The 27,723-nt window shown below is 39.3% G+C and overlaps 2 protein-coding genes across 3 annotated transcripts; one reads left to right on the top strand and one right to left on the bottom strand.

Annotated features, from left to right (window-relative positions):
* Positions 1-91: 91 nt before the first annotated feature.
* On the bottom strand, positions 92-24,418 carry LOC106094324 (dual specificity mitogen-activated protein kinase kinase 3-like). Its single transcript, XM_059367649.1, is given in 6 exon segments — positions 92-1,308; positions 1,369-1,501; positions 23,358-23,538; positions 23,540-23,746; positions 23,805-24,075; positions 24,222-24,418. Coding segments are annotated over 5 exon segments (987 nt in total). The 5' UTR covers positions 23,864-24,075; positions 24,222-24,418; the 3' UTR covers positions 92-901.
* A 1,618-nt stretch (positions 24,419-26,036) lies between these two features.
* On the top strand, positions 26,037-27,640 carry LOC106094328 (UPF0488 protein CG14286). Of its 2 annotated transcripts, XM_013261536.2 has the most exons (3): positions 26,037-26,455; positions 26,513-26,819; positions 26,878-27,640. In XM_013261536.2, the coding sequence occupies exons 1-2, from the start codon at positions 26,155-26,157 to the stop codon at positions 26,809-26,811; spliced, it is 600 nt and encodes a 199-aa protein (XP_013116990.1). In that variant the 5' UTR covers positions 26,037-26,154; the 3' UTR covers positions 26,812-26,819; positions 26,878-27,640. The 2 variants fall into 2 exon arrangements, with proteins under 2 accessions (XP_013116990.1, XP_013116989.1); XM_013261535.2 differs by having other exon boundaries at positions 26,513-26,886.
* Positions 27,641-27,723: the final 83 nt, after the last annotated feature.

Raw genomic sequence — 27,723 nt, 5'->3', positions numbered from 1 at the left:
CCTTAAATACGCGAACAACTTTCAATAACAATTTGTGCCAATTTGCACACATTTTTGAGTACGCGAATGATATAGTAATATAACACCATAATAGTATTTTGATTATAATTTATTTTGTGTGTGTGTGTGTGTTTAGAACGTTAAAGCACTCAAACAGTATATTATTTCGTTACATTATGATTACAAATATTTTCTTCGCTCACTTACAATCGCTATATATTCCGTTAGGATGTTGCTTCTTTTTACAATAGTAATTTAACATAATTGACTTGTAATTGTAGCATCCATTGTTTGTTTTAAACTATGTACTTGTATAATTGTATACGTTAGTCAGCAAATTTACTTCTTCTTTCACTTTCGAAAAACATTCATAAAAATACAATGTATCAAAATTATATTTCATTTCAATAATGTAGTGTTCTTATACACATTATTTTACTTTACAAATTTAAACATTAATTTGGATGAAAAACAACAACAAAAAATCGTTTAATAAACTAATTAATTGATAATTAAATACACCATGCTTCTTCTTTATTTCCCCATCGAAGCTGACCTTGTAGAACGGACCAAGCACAATAATAGTTTATATCATAAAATGTCCAATAAAATGGCTCTTCTGAAGGATAACTAGTATGTACTAAGTTTACTTTACAATACAGCTGACGATGGATGGGTCTATGTGCACATGATACATCTTCGTCTTTGTAGTTTTCTTACAAACACTATTTGCACACAAATTTACATGTTCGCGTGGAAGCCTATGTGGATGATGTTTTTGTGTAAACTACATACATATTTATGTATTGTTTTTTCGAAATGAAAATGGCAACAGCTTAAAAACTAGTTCTTTGCTTTTTAATAGATGATTGATTTCTTTCCTTTTAACAGTCCCAAACAATCACTCTGTTATGTCTAATATTTCAGCAACGAACTTCGAAATGTCCGTATTACGTTGTATGTGTTCCGAAATAAACGGATGCTGCAGTAATTGTTCATAGTTTGGACGTGCTGTGTAACTTTTTTGCAAACACTTTGTTATGAAATCCTCGAACTCGGCGGAAAATTTGCCTGGGTCCAAACGTGGTGGTTCATCTTTGACGACCTGTCTTAATTGTTCAAATGGCGTCTTCCATGTGTTGTAGGGGAATTTGCCAGTTGCCATTTCAATCATACTTATGCCAAAAGACCAGACGTCGGAGCGTATATCATACTGGGCTGGATTGCCAGTGGGATCAATGCGTTCTGGTGCCATGTATGGTTTGCAGCCAGCATCAATCGTCTTAGCAACGGAATCGACGAGGTAACCTAAAATAATCAATTAACATACATTGATGTTTTCCTAACAGTTCACAGCGATAACACTACCTGATATACCAAAATCACACATTTTAACTTCACCATTGCGATTTATGAGAATATTAGATGGTTTTACGTCTCTATGAATAACTCTAAGTTGAGCGTGCAAGTAGTGAAGCGCATTTACTACGGACATTGCAATCTAAAAAGAAAAAGGAATGTTAATGTATTTAGTTATTAATTTTTTTTTAATAAAAACTTTGACAAAATGTAGTGAGTGATATTGCCTTATAAATACATAAAATCGCTCAATCAAGTTTAAGTACACATGTGTCTCCCAATAAAATGGCTATATTCCTAACATTAACAGACAGATACTGGAATATAGATCATTAGATATGCAGCTAGTTAACGTATATTAAGAAATATATAATTATTTTTATACCCTATAACACCACTGTGATACAGAGTATTATATTAAGCTCAAACTCACTGATTCGATTTAGCTATATCCGTCTGTCTGACCTTCTTCTTGTAATCAAGGTACAGGTCGTATTTGTTGTCGGACTGTCAAGTACGAACGTTATTGATTTTGAAAAAAATCGGTTCAGATTCAGATATAACTCCCATATATATATATATATATATATATATATATATTATCATATATGTTTTCACACCTTTGGTCCGATCTTTATAAAATTAAGCATGAGTTGTTTCGTTGGTCGTCTTAATACATGCGCAAAAGTTATAGTGATAGTTTCGGGAAATCAGCTTCAGTATTTTGATGAAATTTTGCGCTCATTTTAATTTGCTCTCAAACTAGTTTTATGATTTCAACAGGTTTTTGTTTGTGTCTGTCAATTGGCTTTAAATTAATCAAAATTAAAAAAAAACTAAGCAACTATTAATGTTATGTATTTCAAAAAAATTAATTTTGACCAATTTTTACGACGAGCCATCTACGTTCGGCTTAAATGATGACGCTAATTTCTCCTCCTTTGATGGAAAAGATTTCCGGTAAAAATTGCATCCAACTATTGCCGTATAGGGCTATAATTTGCATCATGTTTTGAAAAGTCTTAAAGTTTTCCTAATTTATTGGAGATAAAATAAGAAAATGTGGTAGAACTAGAAATCAGAAATACGAAGACATTTCCACGTTATTGCCGTTGTAAACTTTATAACTAATAAATTTCTACTGGAATCAACGCTTTTTGCTATTGACTGATAGATTTCGATCCTAACTCACTATGTGCTCCGTATCAATTGCCTTTAATACTGTATTGTGAATTTTGAAACTCCAAGAAAAAACGAAATGGTTTCATTCGAAATAATTATTTTGATATATAATTAATATAATATATATAATATAATTATTTTGATATATAAATAAATCTGGGCTATTCGGTCCTTAAAGAAAATGTCCTTAACCCATTAAATACGAATGAGCAGAAAAATACCCAAGAATAGAGTTGTCCTAGAAAAATTGAGGCTCGAGCTGGTAAAGAGGCATCCCAATGAAATATGGATTGGCGTAAACTGGACGACTAAAACTAGTTAAAAACCATTTTCCCGTGATATAAAGTCATGTTTTGGGGGAAATTGGATTGTCAAAAGCCGTCAATATTTTACATCCAAAAATATCCAACATAAACGTTTCTCAAAATTCCAAGAAGTAAGATTTCTAGAATTTGTTAGTGTCTTGTTGATTTTGATGGTTTCTGTATAAAAAAAATAAATTTATGGCGATAATTCAGCAGGTGCTATTTTATGTCAATGTAATTAAATTCACCTTTCTTCGCAAAATGGTTGTAAAATATAAAAAATATTTTTTTTTTGTTGTAAATACATTGTGGGTAAGGAATGAAAAAGATTTTTTATTTTTTCAAACATTTTTACAAATTTTTGTTTGTATGTTTGCGCTTTCTTTTCTTTCTCTTGTTGAGATTCCATTGCAGGATATTGTCCGGCTTTAGACCAATGTTTAATTCTTTTTATTCAAAGAATAAGAATTCTATTCAAAGAATAGTATAGCAACAAACATTTAAAAGTCAGCAAAAAGTGTGTTTTTGCTAGAAGCATTTGACTGGTTTCCTGTATCGCGATTTCCTTTTCGAACCAAGAATGTTTTTTTTTTTACTTTTAAATGTTTTTTGCTATACTATTCTTTGAATAGAAAGCATTAAACAATGGTCTTAAGCCGGACAATATCCTGCAATGGAATCTCAGTAAGATTGTAAAACCAAAACAAGTAAAAGCGTGCTAAGTTCGGCCGGGCCGAATCTTATATACCCTCCACCATGGATCGCATTTGTCGAGTTCTTTTCCCGGCATCTCTTCTTAGGCGAAACAGGATATAAGAAAAGATTTGCTCTGCTATTAGAGCGATATCAAGATATGGTCCGGTTTGGACCACAACTAAATTATATGTTGGAGACCTGTGTAAAATGTCAGCCAATTCGAATAAGAATTGCGCCCTTTGGGGGCTCAAGAAGTAAAATAGAGAGATCGATTTATATGGGAACTGTATCGGGCTATAGACAGATTCAGACCATCATAAATACGTATGTTGATAGTCATGAGAGGATCCGTCGTACAAAATTTCAGTCAAATCGGATAATAATTGCGACCTCTAGAGGCTCAAGAAGTCAAGATCCCAGATCGGTTTATATGACAGCTATATTAGGTTATGAACCGATTTGAACCATACTTGGCACAGTTATTGGATATCATAACAAAACACGTCGTGCCAAAATTCATTCAAATCGGATAAGAATTGCGCCCTCTAGAGGCTTAAGAAGTCAAGACCCAAAATCGGTTTATATGACACCTATATCAGCTTATAGACCGATTTAAACCATACTTAGCACAGTTGTTGGATATTATAACAAAACACGTCGTGCAAAATTTCATTCCAATCGGACAAGAATTGCACACTCTAGATGCTCAAGAAGTCAAGACCCAAGATCGGTTTATATGGCAGCTAGATCAGGTTATGGACCGATTTGAACCATACTTAGCACAGTCGTTGGATATAATGACAAAACACGTCGTGCGAAATTTCATTCCAATCGGATAAGAATTGCGCACTCTAGAGGCTCAAGAAGTCAAGACCCAAGATCGGTTTATATGGCAGCTATATCAGGATATGGACCGATTTGAACCATACTTGGCACAGTTGTTGGATACCATAACAAAACACGTTGTGCAAAATTTCATTCTGATCGGATAAGAATTGCGCACTCTAGAGGCTCAAGAAGTCAAGACCCAAGATCGGTTTATATGGCAGCTATATCAAAACATGGACCGATATGGCCCATTTACAATACCAACCGACCTACACTAATAAGAAGTATTTGTGCAAAATTTCAAGCGGCTAGCTTTACTCCTTCGGAAGTTAGCGTGCTTTCGACAGACAGACGGACGGACGGACGGACGGACATGGCTAGTTCGACATAAAATGTCGCGACGATCAAGAATATATATACTTTATGGGGTCTCAGACGAATATTTCGAGTAGTTACAAACAGAATGACGATATTAGTATACCCCCCATCTTATGGTGGAGGGTATAAAAAAAGAAAGCGCCAACAGACAAACCAAACGAAAGGCACGTCGCATGTGGTGTAGGTCACTACACAAAAACAGCACTTGCAGAATCAACCGTTGGGCGATTGGCGTGCGAAGAACAAAAGAGTTTTGCAAAAGATCTTTGTGTTTGTTGCTATTAGCATCGTTGGATAAGTTGAATTTGAATAAGGAAAGTAAGATTTGATTTGTTTTCTATTGGGCTTATGAATCAAGTCGTCTTAACGAGCCCTGTTCAAATTCAGATGTGTGCTTTTCAACTTACTCTAGTTGGAATGGTTGTAAAGCACCATGATCCATTTGACATCTCCTGCTGAGTATTTTTCGTGGTCGAAATCGCGATACAGGAAACCAGTCAAATGCTACTAGCAACAACACACTTTTTGCTGACTTTAAAATTTTTTTGCTATACTATTCTTTGAATAGAAAGCATTAAACAATGGTCTAAAGGCGGACTATATCCTGCAATGGAAACTAATTTTTTTAAATAAATATCCTCTAAATTATGAATATATGAAATTTCATCCAAATTGGTAAGGCGTAATGGGTTAAAATTTTGTCATTAAAAATATTTATTGATAAGTCAATAGAAACATTTTTAGGAAAATATTTTTGTTTGAAAAGATTTTATTGAAATTTGTCGAAATCTTTCATTTTTTCAATTTTGTTGCATTGTATCGGCTATAGTTCCATGAAGACACAAATATTTAATGTTTTTTAGAAAAAATAATTTCGAGGATTCCCGGGCCTGAGCAACATTTCATTGCAATTTTGTCTTTAGAAAAAATGTCTTTCAAATTTTATCCTTACAAAGAAAAAATTTAATATTGTAATTTTTTTTGGTTTCTATTTGGGACAGAAAAGCACATAGGCATAATGTGGTAGCTATTAGTGCATTAGGCAGGCTATGGAGATCGCGATTTCAAAGCTAACCAAGCTTCATCATCAGTCCATTTTGCCCCAAGAAGATTACGTGCTAGGTGAAAGCAATTAGTGAGCTGTGCAATAGTAGAAGTTTTGAGACGAACATTGGATCATATCAGGGTACCCTTCTTCGAGCGCAGTAAGAAAGGTAAACCACCAATATCACCATCATCACCAAATTTAACTCAAAAAGAACATCCAGCATCAGCAACACACACATTGCCAAAAACCTGTTACCCAGCAAACGTTTCAATGTTAAGTCTGATCTTTACAAAATTTAGCATGAGGTATTTTATTTGATGTCCCAGTCAGTGTTGCCGTTTTTTGGTAGGCTCATACCAAACTTGGTAGGTTTTTATTCTCTTGGTAGGTTGGTTGGCTGCATACAAATATCTTCTGATTAGGTCCATACATGCAACTTACTGTATCGGCAAAAGTGGATAGTAAAAACGCATTTCGGGGCTGAAACGCTTAAATCGGAAAATCTATTTTTCCAAACTCGGCATGGTTGTTTTTTTAAATTGCATCAAAAATAAGACTTTTATGAACTCAAAAATTTAACTTTAGACTGCAGTGATTTCAACAAACAGACGGACGTACATGTCTAGATATAGTCTGTAAATATAACAACGATCTAGTATGTATAGCTGAAAATGTATAATTTGATGTGTTGCAAATCAAATGGCAAAATGGCCAACTCTTCAGTGGTGTGTATAGAAACATATACCGCATTTTTGGCCCGAAGAATATTTGGTAGGTTCTGGCCGGGTTTGGTAGGTTTTTTCTTAAGTTTTTGGTAAAAAAAATAATTTTCTTGAGTGGTAACACTAGTCCCAATATGTTTGCCAATTTTCATTAAAATCGGGCAAGATTTATATGTAGCTCCCATATACATTTTTAGCCCATATTCCTCTTTAAAACTGCCGTAGCCAGAATTTGGGTCCCATTGTAAAAACATTTTGCTGTTTTATTTGATATTTCAGTAAGTATACAAAATTAAAGTCTGATACGATTAAGACATAGGTTATTTTTCTTAAAAGTAGTAGTAGCCCTTGCCGATGAAGAAGAATTCCGTCGGGTCAATCTGGTACGTGCCATTGGCTGCCATGGGATTGAAAAGGTAGGTAGACTCGGTGGATAGTCGACTGCGCCCGACTTTAGCCTTTCCTTACTGGTTTTAACACTAAAAAAGTATTACATGACTTTAGTATTTAGTGTGTCCCCCTTTAGATTCGGCAATTGCTCCCAACCGCCGATTTACGCTTTTAACCAGAATGTGCGCGTCGATTTCCCCTATATATGCTCATTCTTTTCATAAATTAGGTTTTAGACCTACTTTAAATGAAATCTTGTGTTTTTGAAAATTTTTTCGAGTGATTCGGCGATTTAGTCTATTAGATTCACCCCAGATATTTTGAACGGATGTAAAAAGCTTTTAACAATCACTTCATTAGCATTCTCGAAATCTATGAGCAGAGTTTTTAAGGTCAATGTTTGGTTGGAAATAAAATTTGCTTGATTTACGCTATGTTTTTCCACATATGACTGCAAATTATTGCACAATAAGTCGGATTAGATTTAGATAAATGTGTTTATCCATTTTTTCCAAGGCAAAAACTAGTATATCAAAGCCAGGGCACCTTCAAATTAAATGGAGGAAATGTCATGGTTTAACTAAGAAATAATACTTTCAAAGCCTTATTAGTTTCACCCACATTTTTATTTGACCATGCGACTCAAAAATGTTTATTATGACCCGTCGCTAAGTCTAACGTTTTCTAAAAATTGTGTCGACAACCCCAATTTTTATGTAGCCAACCCCAAAAATTTCTTTGTGTTGCTTTTGAAATTTCAACCGGCCCTATACAGAATATTTTGGACAATATGAGGATTAAATTTTTTATTCGTACATTTGTACACATATAGCGTGAACTTTACTGCCAAAATTTGTAGAATTTGGGACACTGTGGCCAAAGTGGAGCGTCCTTCTCTGGACGATAACATATAACGTCTTCCTGATCTCGGCTTTACGACAAAAGTGTTATTGTTCATATAATTATTTATGACTCTCTGTATACATGAATGTGTGTTTTCGACAATTTTCTTAAATTTCACGTGATATATTTTACAAATATAGGATAATAATTAATTTTTGAATTTACCAAGAAATTTCTGCACCTCCACATACTATAAACCTTGTTTGTGCAGAAAACTTCTCAAAGTGGTACTAACATCTTCTATACTATCGACTGGGAGTGTCAAGTTCCATATAATTCCTAAAAAGTCCCGCAAAATGGCGAAAGCGAATAGAGATGTGGGTTGTGTACGTAAAATAAAAAAAAATTATAAAAAATAAAAAAAGTAGAAAGAGTCATATTAAGAGATTTTACATCATGAGTATTTTTAGCTGGGTTTTTGTTAAATTAACGATGGTGCGTAAATTTATTTGACTGAATTTAAATCCTAACCTTGTTATCTGGGATTGACACCAAAAAGAGGACACGTGTATCGGCGTTTTGAAAGTTTACATCGAAAAGTAACCAAACAAGAGAGGGAGAGTGCCCCCCTTCTGGAAGTTCTTCTGCATTTTCAGCTTGCAATTACTCGTAATACTTTCATTTTAGGTGTATAGGAATATTTTGTCGAATATTTTTAACCCTCAAGCGACTTACTAAAGGGGTCTTTTAGGTCTCTTTGAAAAGAAGAGCCCAAAACTCTTTAAACTTAACCTAAACGCCATAAATCAGTAAATATCGATAGTACTTTTTAGGGTTAATATAGCAATTTATATACCCTCCACTGTTTCGCAATTCCCTTTGTAAGTCATTGAATATTGATCTGAGACCCAATAAAGTATATATATATATATATATATTCTTGATCGTATTGACGTTTTTAATCCACTTACCCATGTCCGTCCGTCTGTCGAAACCACGCTTACTTTCGAAGGAGTAAAGCTAGGTTATTGAAATTTTGTACAAATACCTCTTATCAGTACAAGACGATTGGGATTGTAAATGGGCCAAGTCGGTCCAGGTTTGGTATAGCTGCCAAATAAACCGATCTCGGATCTTGACTTTTTGAGCCTCTAGAGAGCGCAATTCTTATCCGATTTGGCTGAAATTATGCACGTAGTGTTTTGTTATGACTTCCAACAACTGTACTAAGTATGGTCTAAGTTTGTCCATAACCTGATAAAGCTGCCATATAAACCGATCTGGGATCTTGACTTCATGAGTCACTAGAGGGCACAATTCTTTTACGATTTGGGTGAAGTTTTGTACAACGACTCTTCCTATGACCTTCAACATACGTGTAAAATCTTGATTTTGATTTTAATGATTGTGCACTATATTTGCACTATAATAGGTGTTTTTGTAGGGTCTGACATTCGAATGTTCAAATCTTGGTGTCAGATGAACTTGCCGACTGAAGTGTAAAAGACGTTATATTCAATTTCGTTGACACAATGCTGAGAAGTTTTAAAAAACTTGGTGTCCATAACAAAAATTAATTTTTTGAATTCCCATATGAATTATTTCCAGAAACAGCCTCATCCACCTTAAATTAAATATTATGGGTGAATTCGGCATCAACTTTAAAAAGTGCTACATGAACCCTAAAATGTACTTTCAATATTTACTGATTTATGGCGTTTAGGTTACGTTTTGGAGTTTGGTGGATTCAGAGACCTATAGTAAAATTTTTTGGCAAACATTTTTGCTCCGCTACACATGACTGTGGCCGCCAGTCATTTGTGGAATTTAGGGATAAGAAGTCAAAACACCGTAGAGTGAAACAGGGAGTTCCCCAAGGTGGGGTGATATCTCCGGCTCTGTTTAACCGCTACCTATCCTCCATCCCACCTCCTCCAGACGGCATAGAGATCGTATCATATGCGGACGACTGTACGATCATGGCATCAGGCCCCCCACCCATTGATGACATCTGCGATAGGTTGAACGTCTGCCTCAACGAGCTTGCCTCATATTTCGCTGCAAGAAATCTGAAGATATCCGCCACCAAATCTTCAGCCACACTGTTCACTACAAATACGCGTGAGGTGAATTCTGAGCTGACTGTGATGGTCGATGGAGAAATGATTCCGACCATCAAGTGTCCCAAAATACTTGGCGTCACATTTGACAGCTCCTACACTTTCTCCCCACATGCCACAGCAATCTGCAATAAAGTCAAAAGTAGAAACAAGGTCCTCAAGTCACTCGCTGGCAGCACTTGGGGTGCAGACAAAGAAACCTTGTTGACCACGTACAAAGCAATTGGCCGGTCTGTGGTAAGTTATGCAGCGCCAGTGTGGTCACGTCAACTTTGTGACACGCAGTGGAATAATATTCAGATCTGTCAGAATGCTGCCCTCCGAACTGCGACGGGCTGTCTCCTTAGTTCTCATGTGGACCACCTCCATCAGGAGACAAAGATGCGAAGACATAACTACATGCTGTCTAAGCAATACCTTTTGGGCTGTTATCGCAGAAATCATCCAAATCATCATCTCGTGGATAGATACCCACCGCCCAGAAGCCTTAAGGTTGATCTACACGATCTAGAGCGTGAGGTCCAGCGCTACAAGAGAGAACCTCTAGATCAAGCGGCATATCAAGCGGGTCTGAACAACATTCATGCAGACACGGTAGCAGACGCGTTAATTGGCTACCGGGTGAATGTAGTCCTTGGAGAACGACCGCCACCCATTGCACCCGAAGAAATCGACCTCCCCGGCAAACCAGAGTGGTTCTGGCTCAATTACGTTCCGGGAGATGCAGCCGCCTCAATTCCCACATAGCTAGGATTGATGCCGACGTGCAAGATGTATGTCCCGATTGTAACCAGGGACCGCACGATACACGTCACCTGTTTAACTGCCCGGCCAGACCCACTCGACTCAGACCCAGATCCCTGTGGACGCATCCCATCTTAGTCGCGGAGTTCCTGGGTCTGGACACTCAACAGAATCAAGCAGACGAAAGATAGTACACAATAAACTGCTACAACAACAACAACACATTTTAAAATAGTTGTTAGCTTAAAAATACCACTTAGTCGCTTGAGGGTTAAAATGTCAGTAATATTGCCGAAGACACTATACAACTAAAATGAAAGGATTACGAGTAATTGTAAGCGAACAATTTAACCCAGAGGAGAAGAACTTACCCCCTCTTGTTTGGTTCCTTTTCGATGTAAACTTTAAAACGCCGATACACGCGTCTTATCTTTTTGCAATCCTTTCATAATCTGTGCTATTTTCTCTCTTACTTTTTGTTGTGTTCCACAATGTTATTTGATAGGAATTGAATGTTTAAAGTCGATTCGTCTCTCCTTAAAGAACTAGTACTTATGGGACCGTAGGCTTATAAAAACGAGTGAAGTTATTAATCCTTGTGAATAGTTTTATTTCCATTCTAAATTAACAGAATCATCTACAATATTTGTCTAGTCTGCCATGCCGTGAAAATGTTGCTAATAATTATACATAGAAGAAAATTGAGTAACCACCAGGTAGTAGTAGCCTTCAAATCCAAGGCACACTAGACGCACTGACATAGATCGATCACTTAATTGCAACTATTACTCACTCACTCCTCAATGTACGTGTTCGTTCTTTTTTCGTCATGGGAGAGGCATATCCCGGAGTGCCTTCTCCACAAGTTTCTGGTACGTGCCGGGATTGAAAAGAACCCTGACCCTGGTTCTGTACGGAGCATGGAGTGGGTACATTTCCGATCTTGCTCTGGCCTTACGCCACTACGGGAGTATGGTCACACTGAATACACACTGCTATGTTCTGAAAATAGACAGCAGTAGGTCACAAGCGTCCTCGTCGTCGGACTATGTGACCCCCCGACCTCTCCCGTGCGACAATATACACAACAGCAGTATCCCAGCCCCAATATTGCCAGGTCAGTGCCGGAAAGTGTATCATTTTTGCAATTGAATATCAACGGTCTCCGAGGCAAGATGGATGAGATAGTGGATTTTATGAGTCGGAAAAACATATAGGTTGCAGCGATCCAGGAGACAAAGCTGACCAACAACACAGTTGTCACGGATACAATGTGCTACGTAAGGATCGCTTAAATAATGGATGTAGGGGACTGGCCTTCGTGATACACCATTCCATGCAGTATAGACCCATCTAGCTTGCGCCTGGCGCTAGTGACCCCTACATGGAGTGTATGGGGACATCAGTCAGGTCCCGTACTGCCGAGATAGAACAATACAACGTGTACATACCGCCAGTTAGTAGCTGATTCCCAATTAATGGCCAAGCTTACAACCCCGACATAAGTGGGTTACTAATCACATACTGTAATTATAAGATTTTAAATCTTGTTGTATGTGAAACCAAATAAATAAATAAATAAATAAATAAAATAAATACTATCTGTCCATAATCGTTTGGTTTTAGACTTTAATGCGCATCACATTTCATGACATTCTCCCCTAGGTAACGATCAGCGTGGCATGGCTTTGGCAGAACACATTGAAGGCTCCACGTTTTGCACGGTGAGGATGTCCCCACTAGGATTATGAGGAGGTGCAGCAGCTCGCCAGACATCCCCTGCATCCTCTGATCTCCTAAGTGACGTATCCTGGCAAATCGTCATCCCTGTGGGGTCAGACCACTTCCCCATAATTCTCACCATCGACCGACCTCCCGACTTCATAACCTCTGAGCGCCGGACGTTTAACAATCAGAGGAAGGCCAATTGGGCTGAATTCAGAGAGTATACCAATCGCAGCTTCAGTTAACTGACGCCCCCCTTGGATGTGCTTGTTACCGAGAGAAAATTCCGATACATCATTAATGTAGCAGCCGCTCGATTTATACCAGCCGGTTAAATACCCAAAGTGCGGCCCAATTTCCCGGCACAGGCAGTGGTACTCGCAGACGAGCGTGATGGGATTCGTCGTACGGACCCCACTAACCCCAGAATCAGCGAGATGAATCTGATATAAACAGGGTAGTCATCGAACATAGGCGGAATTTGTGGCTGGATTTGGATGGTCTCTGCGATTACTAACTTCTCTCTTGTAGTACTGAACCTCACGCTCTAGATCATGTAGATCTGCCTTAAGGCTTCTTAAGTCACTCTCGAACCCCGGCAGACGGGATGACAGGACCTCAGTCACTTTTAGCGACATAACCGTCGCTGATCCGAAGAGATGCGCCGGGTTGTTCAACCGTCAATTTATTGTGCATCCCGAGAGTGGTAGGGCATCGTGGGGAGCCATTCGCAGTATCCGTGGTCTCCGAGCCGATGAACAGTCATCACAATTTACCGCGGGCGAAGTTACGAATGTCATCTGTTGCGCCAGGAGTTGAGTACCTTACTACTGCCTTCAACCTGTCTTAGAACACTCTTATAGTTCCCGATGTCTGGAAAATGGACAGAGTGATCCCGCTACTGAAGCCTGGGAAGGACCCGAGTTTGGGTAGTCGTACAGACCGATCTCCCTTCTCTCACCAGTAACTAAGGCATTACTCATCCCGAGCCTCGTAGGAGAATTTACATTCGCTGAGCATCAACATGCATAGCGCAACAACTGCTTTGAATGCCATCACCGCACACATTTGCCGCGGCTTCAATCAGCCCAGGCCATGTGAAAGGACGGTCCCCGTGGCACTGGACCTACCGAAGGCATCCGACTCGGTCAGCTATGCCAAACTATTTGAGGACATCGCCAACACGTCCCTCCAACCAGGCCTGAAACGCTGGGTTGCGAATTATCTGTGTGGTCGCCAGTCGTTATTGGAATTTATGGATAAGAAGTCGAAGCACGTAGAGTGACACAGGGAGTTCCCCAAGGTGGGGTGATATCTCCGGCACTGTTTAACCTCTACCTATCTTCCATTCCACCCCCTCCAGACGGCATAAAGATCGTATCATATGCGAACGATTGTACGATCATGGCATCAGGCGCCCCACCCATTGTTGACATCTGCGATAGGTTGAACGTCTGCCTCAACGAACTTGACTCATATTTCGCTGCAAGAAATCTGAAGATATCTACCATCAAATCTTCAGCCCCATTGTTCACTACAAATATGCGTGAGGCGAATACTGAGCTGACTGTGATGGCCGATGGAGAAATGATTCCGACCATCAAGTGTCCCAAAATACTTGGCGTCACATTTGACAGCTCTTACACATTCTCCCCACATGCAACAGCAATTTGCGATAAAGTCAAAAGTAGAAACCAGGTCCTCAAGTCACTTGCTGGCAGCACTTGGGATGCAGACAAAAAAAACTTGTTGACCACGTACAAAGCAATTGGCCGGTCTGTGGTAAGCTATACAGAGCCAGTGTGGTCTCGTCAACTTTCGACACGCAGTGAAATAATATTTAGATCTGTCAGAATGCTGCCCTCCGAACTGTGACGGACTGTCTCCTCAGTTCTCATGTGGACCACCTCCATCACGAGGCAAAGATCCTACCAGTGCGAAGACATAACTACATGGTGTCTAAACAAGACCTTTTGGACTGTTAACGTAGAGACCATCCAAATCATCATCTTGTGGATAGATATACACCGCCCAGAAGCCTTAAGGTAGATCTACATGAACTAGAGCGTGAGGGTCAGCGCTACAAGAGAGAACCTCTAGATCAAGCGGCATATCAAGCAGGTCTAGACAACATGTCCCGATTGTAACCAGGGACCACACGATACACGTCACCTGTTTAACTGCCCAGCCAGACCCACTAGCCGCACACCCAGATCCCTGTGAACACACCCCATCTTAGTCGCAGAGTACTGGCGTCTTGACACTCAACAGAATCAAGCAGATTCTGGTTCCTTTTCGATGTAAACTTTAAAACGCCGATACACGCGTCTTATCTTTTTGCAATCCTTTCATAATCTGTGCTATTTTCTCTCTTACTTTTTGTTGTGTTCCACAATGTTATTTGATAGGAATTGAATGTTTAAAGTCGATTCGTCTCTCCTTAAAGAACTAGTACTTATGGGACCGTAGGCTTATAAAAACGAGTGAAGTTATTAATCCTTGTGAATAGTTTTATTTCCATTCTAAATTAACAGAATCATCTACAATATTTGTCTAGTCTGCCATGCCGTGAAAATGTTGCTAATAATTATACATAGAAGAAAATTGAGTAACCACCAGGTAGTAGTAGCCTTCAAATCCAAGGCACACTAGACGCACTGACATAGATCGATCACTTAATTGCAACTATTACTCACTCACTCCTCAATGTACGTGTTCGTTCTTTTTTCGTCATGGGAGAGGCATATCCCGGAGTGCCTTCTCCACAAGTTTCTGGTACGTGCCGGGATTGAAAAGAACCCTGACCCTGGTTCTGTACGGAGCATGGAGTGGGTACATTTCCGATCTTGCTCTGGCCTTACGCCACTACGGGAGTATGGTCACACTGAATACACACTGCTATGTTCTGAAAATAGACAGCAGTAGGTCACAAGCGTCCTCGTCGTCGGACTATGTGACCCCCCGACCTCTCCCGTGCGACAATATACACAACAGCAGTATCCCAGCCCCAATATTGCCAGGTCAGTGCCGGAAAGTGTATCATTTTTGCAATTGAATATCAACGGTCTCCGAGGCAAGATGGATGAGATAGTGGATTTTATGAGTCGGAAAAACATATAGGTTGCAGCGATCCAGGAGACAAAGCTGACCAACAACACAGTTGTCACGGATACAATGTGCTACGTAAGGATCGCTTAAATAATGGATGTAGGGGACTGGCCTTCGTGATATCTCCGGCACTGTTTAACCTCTACCTATCTTCCATTCCACCCCCTCCAGACGGCATAAAGATCGTATCATATGCGAACGATTGTACGATCATGGCATCAGGCGCCCCACCCATTGTTGACATCTGCGATAGGTTGAACGTCTGCCTCAACGAACTTGACTCATATTTCGCTGCAAGAAATCTGAAGATATCTACCATCAAATCTTCAGCCCCATTGTTCACTACAAATATGCGTGAGGCGAATACTGAGCTGACTGTAATGGCCGATGGAGAAATGATTCCGACCATCAAGTGTCCCAAAATACTTGGCGTCACATTTGACAGCTCTTACACATTCTCCCCACATGCAACAGCAATTTGCGATAAAGTCAAAAGTAGAAACCAGGTCCTCAAGTCACTTGCTGGCAGCACTTGGGATGCAGACAAAAAAACCTTGTTGACCACGTACAAAGCAATTGGCCGGTCTGTGGTAAGCTATACAGAGCCAGTGTGGTCTCGTCAACTTTCGACACGCAGTGAAATAATATTTAGATCTGTCAGAATGCTGCCCTCCGAACTGTGACGGACTGTCTCCTCAGTTCTCATGTGGACCACCTCCATCACGAGGCAAAGATCCTACCAGTGCGAAGACATAACTACATGGTGTCTAAACAAGACCTTTTGGACTGTTAACGTAGAGACCATCCAAATCATCATCTTGTGGATAGATATACACCGCCCAGAAGCCTTAAGGTAGATCTACATGAACTAGAGCGTGAGGGTCAGCGCTACAAGAGAGAACCTCTAGATCAAGCGGCATATCAAGCAGGTCTAGACAACATGTCCCGATTGTAACCAGGGACCACACGATACACGTCACCTGTTTAACTGCCCAGCCAGACCCACTAGCCGCACACCCAGATCCCTGTGAACACACCCCATCTTAGTCGCAGAGTACCTGCGTCTTGACACTCAACAGAATCAAGCAGACGAAAGATAGAACACAAACTGATATAAAAACAACAACGATGTCAATAATTGCGTGTCTTCAACGTATTATTTTCATAGACGGACTCCCTCACAGCATTGTGACAGACAACGGGACACAATTTAAGTCTTTTGAGTTTAAGAATAGAAGAGTAGAGTAAGCTGAGTAAGGTTCAAAACAAGAGCCTGAGTAAGAGCTGAGTAAGGCTAAGTAAGTAAGAACAAATCCTGGGTGGAATTCTGTAGCTTCGTGGAGGATACATCTGAGACCACTGGGCTAAGGAAGATTCTGTCCTCAAGACCTATTACAGTGGGGTATATTCAGAAGTCAGAGAATGTATGGACAATGTCTAGTGAGGAAACACTAGAACTAGACCCATTGACATACAGATTAAGTGTGAGGCAGCCGTTCCGGCTATGAGACTTAAGACTATGGGAGAATGGATTGAGGATGGCAGCAGCTTATACCATCGCGGTATTATCGAGGCGACGATAGAAAACCTGAAAGGAAAGTAAGACGTTTCCGATCGGATACCAGAGATGAGGTCGAGTGCGAGGCACTGCTGCCAGCGGCGCACTCTTGGGATGAAGGAACCCCAGTATTGGCATCTAGGAGATCATGTTACACGGATGGATCAAAGCTAGAGGACAGGGTGGGAATAGGGGTCTACTTTGAGGCGACGATAGGAAACCTGGAAGGAAAGGAAGACGTTTCCGATCAGATACCAGAGATGAGGTCGAGTGCGAGGTACTGCTGCCAGCGGCGCACGTCTTGGGATGACGGAACCCCAGTATTGGCATCTAGGATATCATGTTAAACGGATGGATCAAAGCTAGAGGACAGGGTGGGCCTAGGGGTCTACATTGATAACCCAAGGACTGAGATCTGTTTAGACTGCTTGACCATTATACGGGCCTACAGGCGGAGATCCGTGCGATCACGGAATGCGTGAGGTGGTATGGTAATAACGCGAGGACGTCGAGTGTGAACATCTTTACGGACAGTAAAATTGCTATAAGGGCAATAACAACTATGACGGTAAGGTCACGAACAGCCTTCTAGAATAAGAAGGAGGTGAACGCCTTCTCTGAGGATGGCAAAATCCGCATCGTTTGTGTGCCGGGCAATAACGGAGTAGGGGGGAATGAAAGGACAGACGATTTGGCGGTGAAGGCCAGAGGACTGCCGTTAATAAACTTGGTTAACCCGAAGCCTTTCGGGTTGACGCAGTCAGAGTTAAGGGCGTGGGCGATGAAGGTGCATGCAACCCTGTGGAACAGCGAAACGGTCGGTAGGACGGCGGAAATCCTATGGGGGGATCCGGATCGTGAGTAGACGAGGATATTACTGAAAGGAAGTAAGAAGGAGATCAGTATAACTATTGGAACACATAGGACTACAAGCTCACTTGTGTAAAATCGGTGCGGCAAGTGATAGCATGTGTAGGGCTTGCGGTAGATGATGAAACGTTAAAGTATTTTGCTGGATGTCATACTCCTTATCATGGTGTCCACAATACGTTCCATGGTTTTGAGTATAAAGGACGTAAGGCTTATGGGTCTGTAAGCCTTTGATGTCGCATAACTTGCCTTGCCTGGCTTAGGTATAAACACCACCCTTGCCTCCTGCCAGGCTTTCGGAGTATATCAAAATGTCCTAGGTACGCTGTGAAAATTTTGGCCAGACGAGTCGCCAGATAGTCTAGCCTCTTTCTGTAGTAACGCCGGAAATATTCCATCAGGTCCGGGTGACTTAAATGGTTTGAAACTCCTCAAGGATTCCTTCACCATAAGTTCCATTATTATAAACCTTCGATCAACATGTCCTCCGTTGTCTCTGCTCTTACTCCCATATCGTCTACTGAAGTTTCAGTTGGACATGGTTTTTTGAGAGAAGCTTTTTTATCTTGGCGGCGTCATTAACGCTATCGACATGTTCGCAGAAAAGCTTCCAGGAGGCACGTTTAGCAGCTCTGGTAATCTGATTGTATTCCTTGAGACGTGTGTAACACAAATCCCAATAAACTTCCGCTTTTTTACGACGTGCTCTGTTAAAAAGTCTGCGGACCTTTTTCCCAATACTGCGAATCTCCCCGGTCATCCAGGGTTTTTCTAGGGCTAATTTCCTTTTCCGAAGAGGAGAACTATCTTTGAAGGATCCCACCAGTGCAGTCGTAATCCTATCGACATTTTCGTCAATCTCTTCTATGCTTGGACAATCTAAATTATCTTGCCCAAGTCTTTTTCTGAGTAGCCTTCCAAATTTTTTCCAGTTGGTTTTCAACTTATTCCGGAAGCTTATCGGATTCGGTGCTTACCGTGCTATTCTAAACCTAATGTAGCGATGATCAAAGAAAGAGTGTTCTATGAAGACTCTCCAATCCTGAACCTCATCGATTAGATTTTCCGAACATATCGTAACATCCAAAACCTTCTCCCTAATCCTATTAACAAAGGTAGCGGTGTTACCAATATTAAGTGTTATTAGGTCTTTAGTATTCAAGAACTCTGCCAGGGCTTGGCCCCGCTTATTAGTGTTGGTTCTACTCCACGAAATGTGGAGAGAGTTCGCCTCGCACACTATTAGTACCTCGTTTCCTGTCTGTTTTGCTTGCCTCACCAGCCGTGCGTGGCGGTGTCGGAGAGTCGAAAGGCAGATAAAGTGATGCCAGGTATGCTCCACCGTCTCCCTGTCTTACCACTGTTGCATCCGACGTTGACAACTCTGGGGACAATATGACAAATAACGCAGGTCCTCGGCCGAGTACCAGTGTTAGCATATAATAATTGGTATTTGTAATGTTTTTGTCCAGAGATTTTGTTCCTTTGTTAAGGCAATATGAATCTTGCCCTTGCTGATTTTCTCCATCAGAGCGTGTGTAGTAGTCTCGTTCCGGTGGAGGTTTATCTGGATTACCTCAATCATTGGTCCTCCAGTAAATGGGCATCTTGGGAGTAGGTGATGATCTCATCGTCTGCTCCCTGTTTTTTAGACTGCATTGACTTTCCTGTCATTGCACTGCCTGATGTCATCGTTTTAGGTTCATTGCCTAGTCTAGTCTTCCGACTTTTTATATCGTCGGGTCCCTGTTCGTTAAACTTTATTGGGTTTCCCTTCCCTCTACTGCCTGATGTTTCAATACTAGGATCTTTGCCTATCTAAGCCTCCCAAATCTTAAGTAAATATGCTTCTTGGGAGTAGGTAATGTTACCATCATCGGCTCCCTGTTCGTTGGATTGCATTGAGTCTCCTGTCGCTGCGCTGCCTAATGTTTCAATATTAGGATCTTTACCTATCCCAGTATTCCGAATCTTTAAGTGGGTGATGGGTCCGTCACCAGGTTCCTGTTTGTTAGGCTGTGTTGGGTCTCACGCCACTGCAATGCCTGATATTTTAGTATATTCTTTCCAATATTGAGAGATGCCGTAATTGTCTCGTTGTCGGCCCCTTGTTTCTTGGGCGGTGTTGAGTCACCTGCCACTGCACGGCCTGATGTCGCAGAATGAAAATTTCTGCCTATCCTGTTCTTCCCAATCTTGAAAAAGACAGCTTTGCTCCCGTAGTGCGCCATGCCTTTAGTCTTAGCCAAACTTGTCACGGAGACTTGATCAACGCCAACCACAAAGAGTGTTCCTTCCCCCTTCACCTCCCTGTGGAAGACCTCCCACTTCTCTGCGACCAAACCTCCGTTTTGCTTGCCCAAGAATCCCAATATGCGTTCCGTCGCAAATTTACTGCCCCATCCCTTGATGAAGACCGTAGCCTTTGTGAGATGGGGAATATTCATCTTTCTCACCGGGTCGAGCTTTGCGCCCTCTCAGGAAGCGTGAATACCTCTGACGAGCTGTTTTTATGTGTGGACAGAGTTCCACACATGTTAAAAAATCCGATCGTTAACCAGATCCTCCACCTAGGACCGATGATCTAGTGGAATCTACCGGATGCACAGCCGATATTGATGACTGCATAAGTCAGCTCATCTCTGTTGTGCTTCCTTGCCACTCTGGCGTAAGAGGGCGGCTCCTTACCATTCTCAGTGACCATCTTCCCCTTCCGTGATGGCTGTGGCCTTTTGGAAGTCACAGTCCTCCATGAAGACTCAAGGGCCTTGCGCGCTTCCTTCGTTCCTGTTCCAACTTTGTCCACCTCCGCAGGACACTGTCTGGAGTCTCCATTGCGGGATGGCTGGCTTGGTTTTCCCAGAGTACTTGAAAGCGGGGAGCTGTTTTTCTTCTTCAGTATTCTAGCAGTGTTATGCTCTTCGGGATATCTGATTCTTTTTCCAGCTTCCGTATTAGTGCTTAGAAAGTCAGTTCTATCCCTTCCAGCATCCTGCACTTTCGCCCGATTACGCTGCTGGTACATACCCCTCCGTCTCCCTCGTCGTGCACCGAATCGCTTTCCTGGTCTGCTTGTGAGCTTAGCAAAGTCATCACTCACTTCTGCTGTCACCCCGATGCCCTCACTCTCGATTCGGCTGCGATGACTGTTTCATTGACACAGTCGCCGTCTGAATCCGAGTCAGAAACACCACCTTTACTTAAAGGCTGGGGACGAACTGTGCATCCCTCTGGTTTATCCGTCTCTTCCTCATTTATTAGTCTGACCACTAGTTGTGCGCTTGAAGCATTACTCTCGACTACAGGAGCCAAGGCACCCACACCTATAGGAGGGGAGGACAACATGCTGCGGTCTGACGCCACCACCGCAGATGTTGAGTCTTTGGAGTGCATTTCTAGCCTACTCCAAAAGACTTTAAAATTTTTTTAGTAATAGGTAGTACCTATTCCGAGGAACGAATATATATTTATTTTTTCTTGGAGGAGCAAAATAAAAACACGTTCTCTTCACTCAACAGTTTTTATTTAATCTGGGTGACTTTTTCGGAGTTTTAAAATTGGTTTTCCGAGTCCTTACAAATTTTTAGTTGATTGCTGATGTAATTCAAATAAGTTATAATTTAATATCACTAATTATTCTTTGGAAAAGTTTTTGAGACCTACTACCCAAAGGTTTGTTGATTTAAAGACATTTTTTAAATATTTTTCTACAGATAAAATTTCAATTAAAATAATAAAACGAGAATAACGAGAAAATTATATCTCAGAAAATTTTTGTTAAATGTATGCCTTTCGGAACAACTTTTATAAAAAAAATCTTGACAAGAAAACGTTTAATAACTTAACAATCACAAAATTTTTATGTATTGAAAAAATTACATCGCGATTCGGTCTTTAAAAATTGCATTAACCTACTAACTACGAAAAATACGCAAAAGTATTTCTGGCTTAGAAAAATTCCAGCTCAAGTTAAGAAAGAGGTATCGTAATGAAACAATTTTCTCGTCATGTTTTGAGGGAAAATTGGCTTGTCGAAAGTCGGCTATTTTTTCTAACCAAAAAATCGAATGAAAAATTTCTTAAAATTCTTAAGGAGTGAGATTTCTGTAATCCTTTTTAATGTATTGTTGCATTTGATGGTTTCTATTTTAAAAAACAAATTTATGACAATAATCCTACTTCTTTTGACAGCAGGTGCAATTTTATGCCAAATTCATTAAATCCAGCTTTCTTCGCTAAATGGTCATAAAATATTAGGAAAATGTTTTTTTTTTTGTTGTAAGGGATATCCTATATTTTTTTTCAAAAATTTTTAAAATTCAAAATATTTAAAAAAATTACTACGTCAATATATATTCCCTTAACTATGAATATTTATAATTTCATCAAAATTGGGCAACGGAATCGAGGGTCAGCGTCATGGGTTAAAGTTTTGTCATTAAAAATATTTATTGAAATTTGTGTATAGAAAAAATAAAAACACTTTAAAAATGTTTAGGCTAAATGTAGTTTTGCAAAATTTCATTGAAATTTTGGCTTTAAAAAATAATCTCGAGGTTAAGTTGTCTTTAGAAAGTTTATCCCTTAAATTTTTCCTTAAAAATTCGATAAAATTCAAAATTTAATTAAAATGTTATCTTTAGAAAAAATTAAAAAAGTACAAAAATAAGCCTTAAAATAAAATAAAAAAATGATGAATGCTAAATTCAATTGAGTAGAAAATTAGTTAACAAATTATTGAAAGATTGTTCACGTTATTTGGAAAGTTAGGGTGCCAGATCGAGAAAAGGAGATCTAGCATTTTATTTATGAAGTAAAATAGGTTTGGATACGTTCTAAAAAAAATTTGCTCGGAATCTAGGATTTTTCGGTCAAATTTATATCTTTATCGTTTTTCTTTTTGTGGTTACAAAAACAAGAAAGTAGGAGTTTATACGATTCCGTTATATTGAGGAACATGGGCAAACTTCTCTCGTATCAATGAGTGCCGTCCGATTCAAAAGTAGTAACCACCGCTGAATTTTTTTTGTCTGATGTTCTCGCCATATTTCGTAAATTCTACTTTGATTAATTTGGTCTAGTGAAACAGCTGTAGTCTGTCAAAAACAACACCTGGTTCAATTCACGGCCAAAACATCAGAAAAACTTTTCAGTGGTTGTTATCCTTTCCTAGTGCTATCGACTCTTTTGATGTATTTGCCTGAGGTAATCACCCGTGTAAACATCTCTTTTAAGTGGTGTCGCTCTGCGGCAAGCCGTTCGGATTGAGCTTAAACGTGTATCAGAGAGATAAGAAAGAAATATTGCCGCTGTTTTAATGGAATATTCATGGTAAAATTTGTATAATAAACTTTGCTTGCCTTTCTGTTGTGTTTTGTTTGCTTTGAACTTTGTATATTCTTTTTTAATTGAAAAATATCTCGATTTTTAAGAAAATGCATTAACAAATTGCTTAACATATAAATCAAAGTTATAACATACCTTTCCTAAAACGCTTTCTTCCATTATTAGATTATTTTTAAAAACTTTGGGATAGAATTTGTCCAAACTAGTGTCCATCACCTCCATGCAAATCCACACATCACCTTCGCGAAAGAGAGCCCCGTAGAAATGGACTGTGTATGGGCAATCGCTGGAGCGCATTGAAATATCCAAATCCATTAAGTCTCTTTTGTTCCTTACGATTTACCGTAGCGGTGATTCGTTTTACAGCCATAACGGTGCCGGTCTGCTCGTGCCTCATTTTTTCTACTATACCATAGGCTCCTCGTCCTAAATCACATATTTTTTCCAAACTGTCAGCGTCAATTTCGAAGGTCCGATCAGCAATCTGTATCGTAGTGCTTGAATCCAAGTTACGTGGGGGAACTCTAGAAAAGCGTCAAAATTATTTTCAGCATTTATTAATGTGCAGCAACCATAACTTACAATTCCGGCTCCGGTTCTTTTTGTATGGTCATACGAAGGTTAGGTCTTTGTCGGGACATTATTATATATAGGAATTTATGAATGCCTTTGAGGCTGTATGAGTTGGGTAAGTGTTTTTGTTGCTTATTTTCCGATGGATGTGTGTGTCCGTGTTTATCACTGTGTTTAGCAGTGCGTTCGACTTCGTTGGTGCAGCAAGCAGAGCACGTCACTTGACAAAAGTGAGCTTACTTATTTTTTAATTGTCTACTTTGATTTTAATTTAGTTTTTCTAAATAGAAGTAAATTTGTTTGTTTAATTTTTTCTTTAAATGTAAAAAATAAATAATTATGTAGTTATCTTTTCACTGTACTATGCGTGGGCCATCTCAATGGGTTTTCGTTTGTTCTCTTTTGCCGTATTTTTGAGATTATTACCTTTTTTGGAGAACAATTATCAGAACATTTTGTCGGCTGATTTCTTCTATGACGTTAACCAACTGTTGTCCGGAACTGCAGCGCTTCGCAAAAAATACTATGTGAAAGTTTAATAGTAATTTCTGATGTTTTTTTCTTTTAAAGATGGATTTTTTCTCCTTTCTGAGCGATTTTTTTTACTTCAAATGGTTTCGACTTTTTCCGTAAAAAATCGAAGTTTAAGAGAATAAAAATCGAACAGTCGATTTTTAGTCTACAAAATCGACTAATCGATTTTATAACCTTCTTCGTTATCACCCATTTTTCATTCATTTTCGCTCATTTTTTTATTAAATAACAATTGTTAGCCAATATAGCTCTTTTTTGTGATAACTCTGTGCAAACAGCACAATCATGCGGAAACAATTAAAGGTGGTCTCATTTGTACAGCAACCACAAATCATATGGTGCAACCCGCCATCTTGTCATCAAGCAGATCGATGTTTTGCCAACACACACAAAGAAACTTGTTTGCGTGTGTGAATACGTGAATGCAACAAAATTAATTAAACGATTTTTGTTAAAACACTATACTGAATTCAACTACTGGTAATTATGTCATGGTTAGTACCAAGGCGGATTTAAAGGTCTCACGCGAACAGCTATTGACGGTATTAAGATGTCTCTTTGTTGTCATCTTTTTTCTCGCATATTCTCTGCTCATGTACGTACACCTATACACACAAGCACGCAAAATTCTTTGTGTTTGTTGGCAAAACGTCGATCAGCTTGGTGGCGGATTGCACCGTATGATTTGTGGTTGTTGCACAAATGAGATCATCTTTAATTGCTTTGCCAAGGGTCAGTACCTCACCTTATAAGTGCATCCTGAACACTAACAAACACTTATTTACTAGAAGTTTGGCGGTCTTTTATTTTACATAAGAAAACGACTTGTTGTGCAGCGACTTTGGATGTGCTTTTATGGGCGTCGTCGAAAAAACAAGTTATAGCGAAACGAACCCTTTTCAACAATATTTTCCGCTTATTTTTTTTTATATGGAGTCTCACCGCTAAAACGGAATAAAGTACCAACTAACCAAAGTTTTTTATATGGAGTTTGACAGCATTCCGCCTGAAAAGCTGACCAGAATACTCATCTGTAGAATTGGTATTCTATTCTATTTTTGAAATAGTCGAGGGAATTTTTCGCCGATTACCTTTTTAGAAAATAGTTAAGTAATCGCGAAAAATGGGCTTTCAACGGGAAAAAACAAACATAGTACCAAGATATATTAATTTACAGGTAGAAGCAGTATTTACTTTCTTTTAAAAAATCCGCAGTTACTTTTTGGGCTACCCAATAGTTCGCGCAATTTTTCGTTGTTTGTGTGGGATAGTTCTTAACTATAATACACATACACTGACGGATAGTGCACTTCGCGAGAAAAAATTGGACTCAGCTGTTTACGGTACACTACCTGGTAGATATATGATTTTGTAAATGAATATATCTTGGTACCAGCCAAAATCAGTCATTAGCTCAACTCGGATTTTGTTTGGGTATGTTACTAGTTCGCGTCATTTTTCGTCGTATATGTGTGCTATGGTTCTTAACTATAATACACACACTCAACCAAAACTCGTTAACAGATAGTGCACTTCGCAAGAAAAAATTGTACTCAGCTGATTACGGTACATACGATTCAGCATTTGAAAAAAATCGATACAACTTTTGATTGCTGTTATACATCTATCCTATACGTGACGAAATCTCATTCGATACAAAAGCCTACGTATGCAGTAATTCGGCCCAGCTGTTCGAGTTAGACAGACTTTAATAATTGAGCCATGACCACTACATTGTAATTGTCGAATATTTATATCAATTGATAAATTTATATTTACTAATTCATTTTGGAGAATTGCTAAATAATTCGTATTTTGTTTCAAAATGAGCAAAATGAGAAAACCAAAGACTTTAAGAGCACCTATGCCAATTGTTGCCAACACTAGCAGTAGTGGAAGGGAGGAAATGGATCGACAGTTTGAACTGGAGCTATGTTGGTGCGTGCAGCAGCTGGAAACTGCGCTAAACTCGGGAAAGTTGAGTCAAAAAGTCGCGGACGATACCCATAAAAACCTAAAAATATTGAAAGGACACAATCCTATTATAAAAAAACGCCAAGTAATGAAGTCATCATTGGGCGACTATCGCGCTAAAATGAAAGAAGAGGAAAAAAAAATGTCTCTGGGTAGGTTATTAGGTTGGTCTACAAATTCAATTAACAGAAGAATTTTATAATTTCCAGCTCCCAAACAAATAAAATTTAGGACTTCATCAGCAGGCGATGGAAAAAAGTCTAGTTTTGTTAAGAAGTCTGCAATATCAAGTTCAGGAAAAGATTTTAAATTTAATTTTAAAATGACGCCTGATAATGATTTAAATGAAAAAGCGCAAATGAATTCCACGATCACAAGAAAATTTGAAAGCAGTGTTAACCCAGAGAAGATAAATTTAAATTCAGACGGCAGTCAATTTGCGTTTAACTTTGTCATCGACGATATCCATGATGACATTAGTTTCGATGCACTTTCTATAAAAAATTAAAATGATTTGTACATAACCTATATCTGTTTTCGCAAGAAGGTGTTTTTAATCAATATATTTTTATAGTCAGATAAATGCACTGAAAAGACATTGACATTTAAAAATCAACATTTGCTGCAAAACAATGGGCCCAATTACCTGTTTCAGATGCAACAAACACCAGAAAGCAGCGTGGACTAACATTTTGAACCAGAGAACATGAGGATATCTAAACTACACTAAAACTGAACATTTCGGAGTCTATACTATATTGGCCACGCCTACTTTAAGAGCTGGTAGTGGATGTTTCAACTAATGCCGATTGGTGTTAATTTTTTATGTATTTGAAAACTGCATTGATATTGTCTAATGGCTTTCCAGGCTTTTGTTCAGCAGAATTGATTGATGATAATGTGAGGGTGATATGCATGTTTCCAGGGTTACCACATTTCGGGCATAGTTGACTAACATTTCCATGTTGGTTTGTCGCAATGGAAAGACCCATACGAAGTAGGCCAAAATGCAGATTGTCCATTTATCGATAATAGTCTGGTATATTGGAACTATGCAATTGGGATTAATGACGTTGTAGTGGTAATATTGGAATGGTCTACGATTGTTGGACTGCTGTTGTTGAAGTTCGGAAATAGTATCCATTTTTAAATCGATTTACTCTATTATAGTATCTTCTATCAATGGCACTATACGCATATTTAGCAGCAGCGTATACGTTTCTTTTAGAAAAATGGAGATTCACGCAATGGTTTCAAGTGCTAGTTTTAACTAGGAAGATACCAGAACAATTAAATGAAAAATATTTTCTACATGATAACATGTTTTCAAAAGCATACTTAAATTTTTCTATTTATATTATATAAAGAAGATAGAACTGAAGTAAAGTATGGCTCCCAAGCAGCATTCCCATACACTTTA

Source organism: Stomoxys calcitrans, chromosome 4 (genome assembly GCF_963082655.1).
Source record: "Stomoxys calcitrans chromosome 4, idStoCalc2.1, whole genome shotgun sequence".
In the NCBI taxonomy this organism is placed as follows: Eukaryota; Metazoa; Arthropoda; class Insecta; order Diptera; family Muscidae; genus Stomoxys; species Stomoxys calcitrans.
Note: the sequence above shows the minus strand (reverse complement) of the source record. Positions and strands in the feature narration are given on the sequence as shown.

What these genes read in the sequence shown, in the direction of transcription:
- LOC106094328 (XM_013261536.2), top strand. Translation starts at nt 26,155, where the DNA reads ATGAGCAAAATGAGAAAACCAAAGACTTTAAGAGCACCTATGCCAATT. An exon ending in GGAAAAAAAAATGTCTCTGG is followed by an intron (nt 26,456 to 26,512) that starts GTAGGTTATTAG and finishes TATAATTTCCAG; the next exon opens with CTCCCAAACAAATAAAATTT.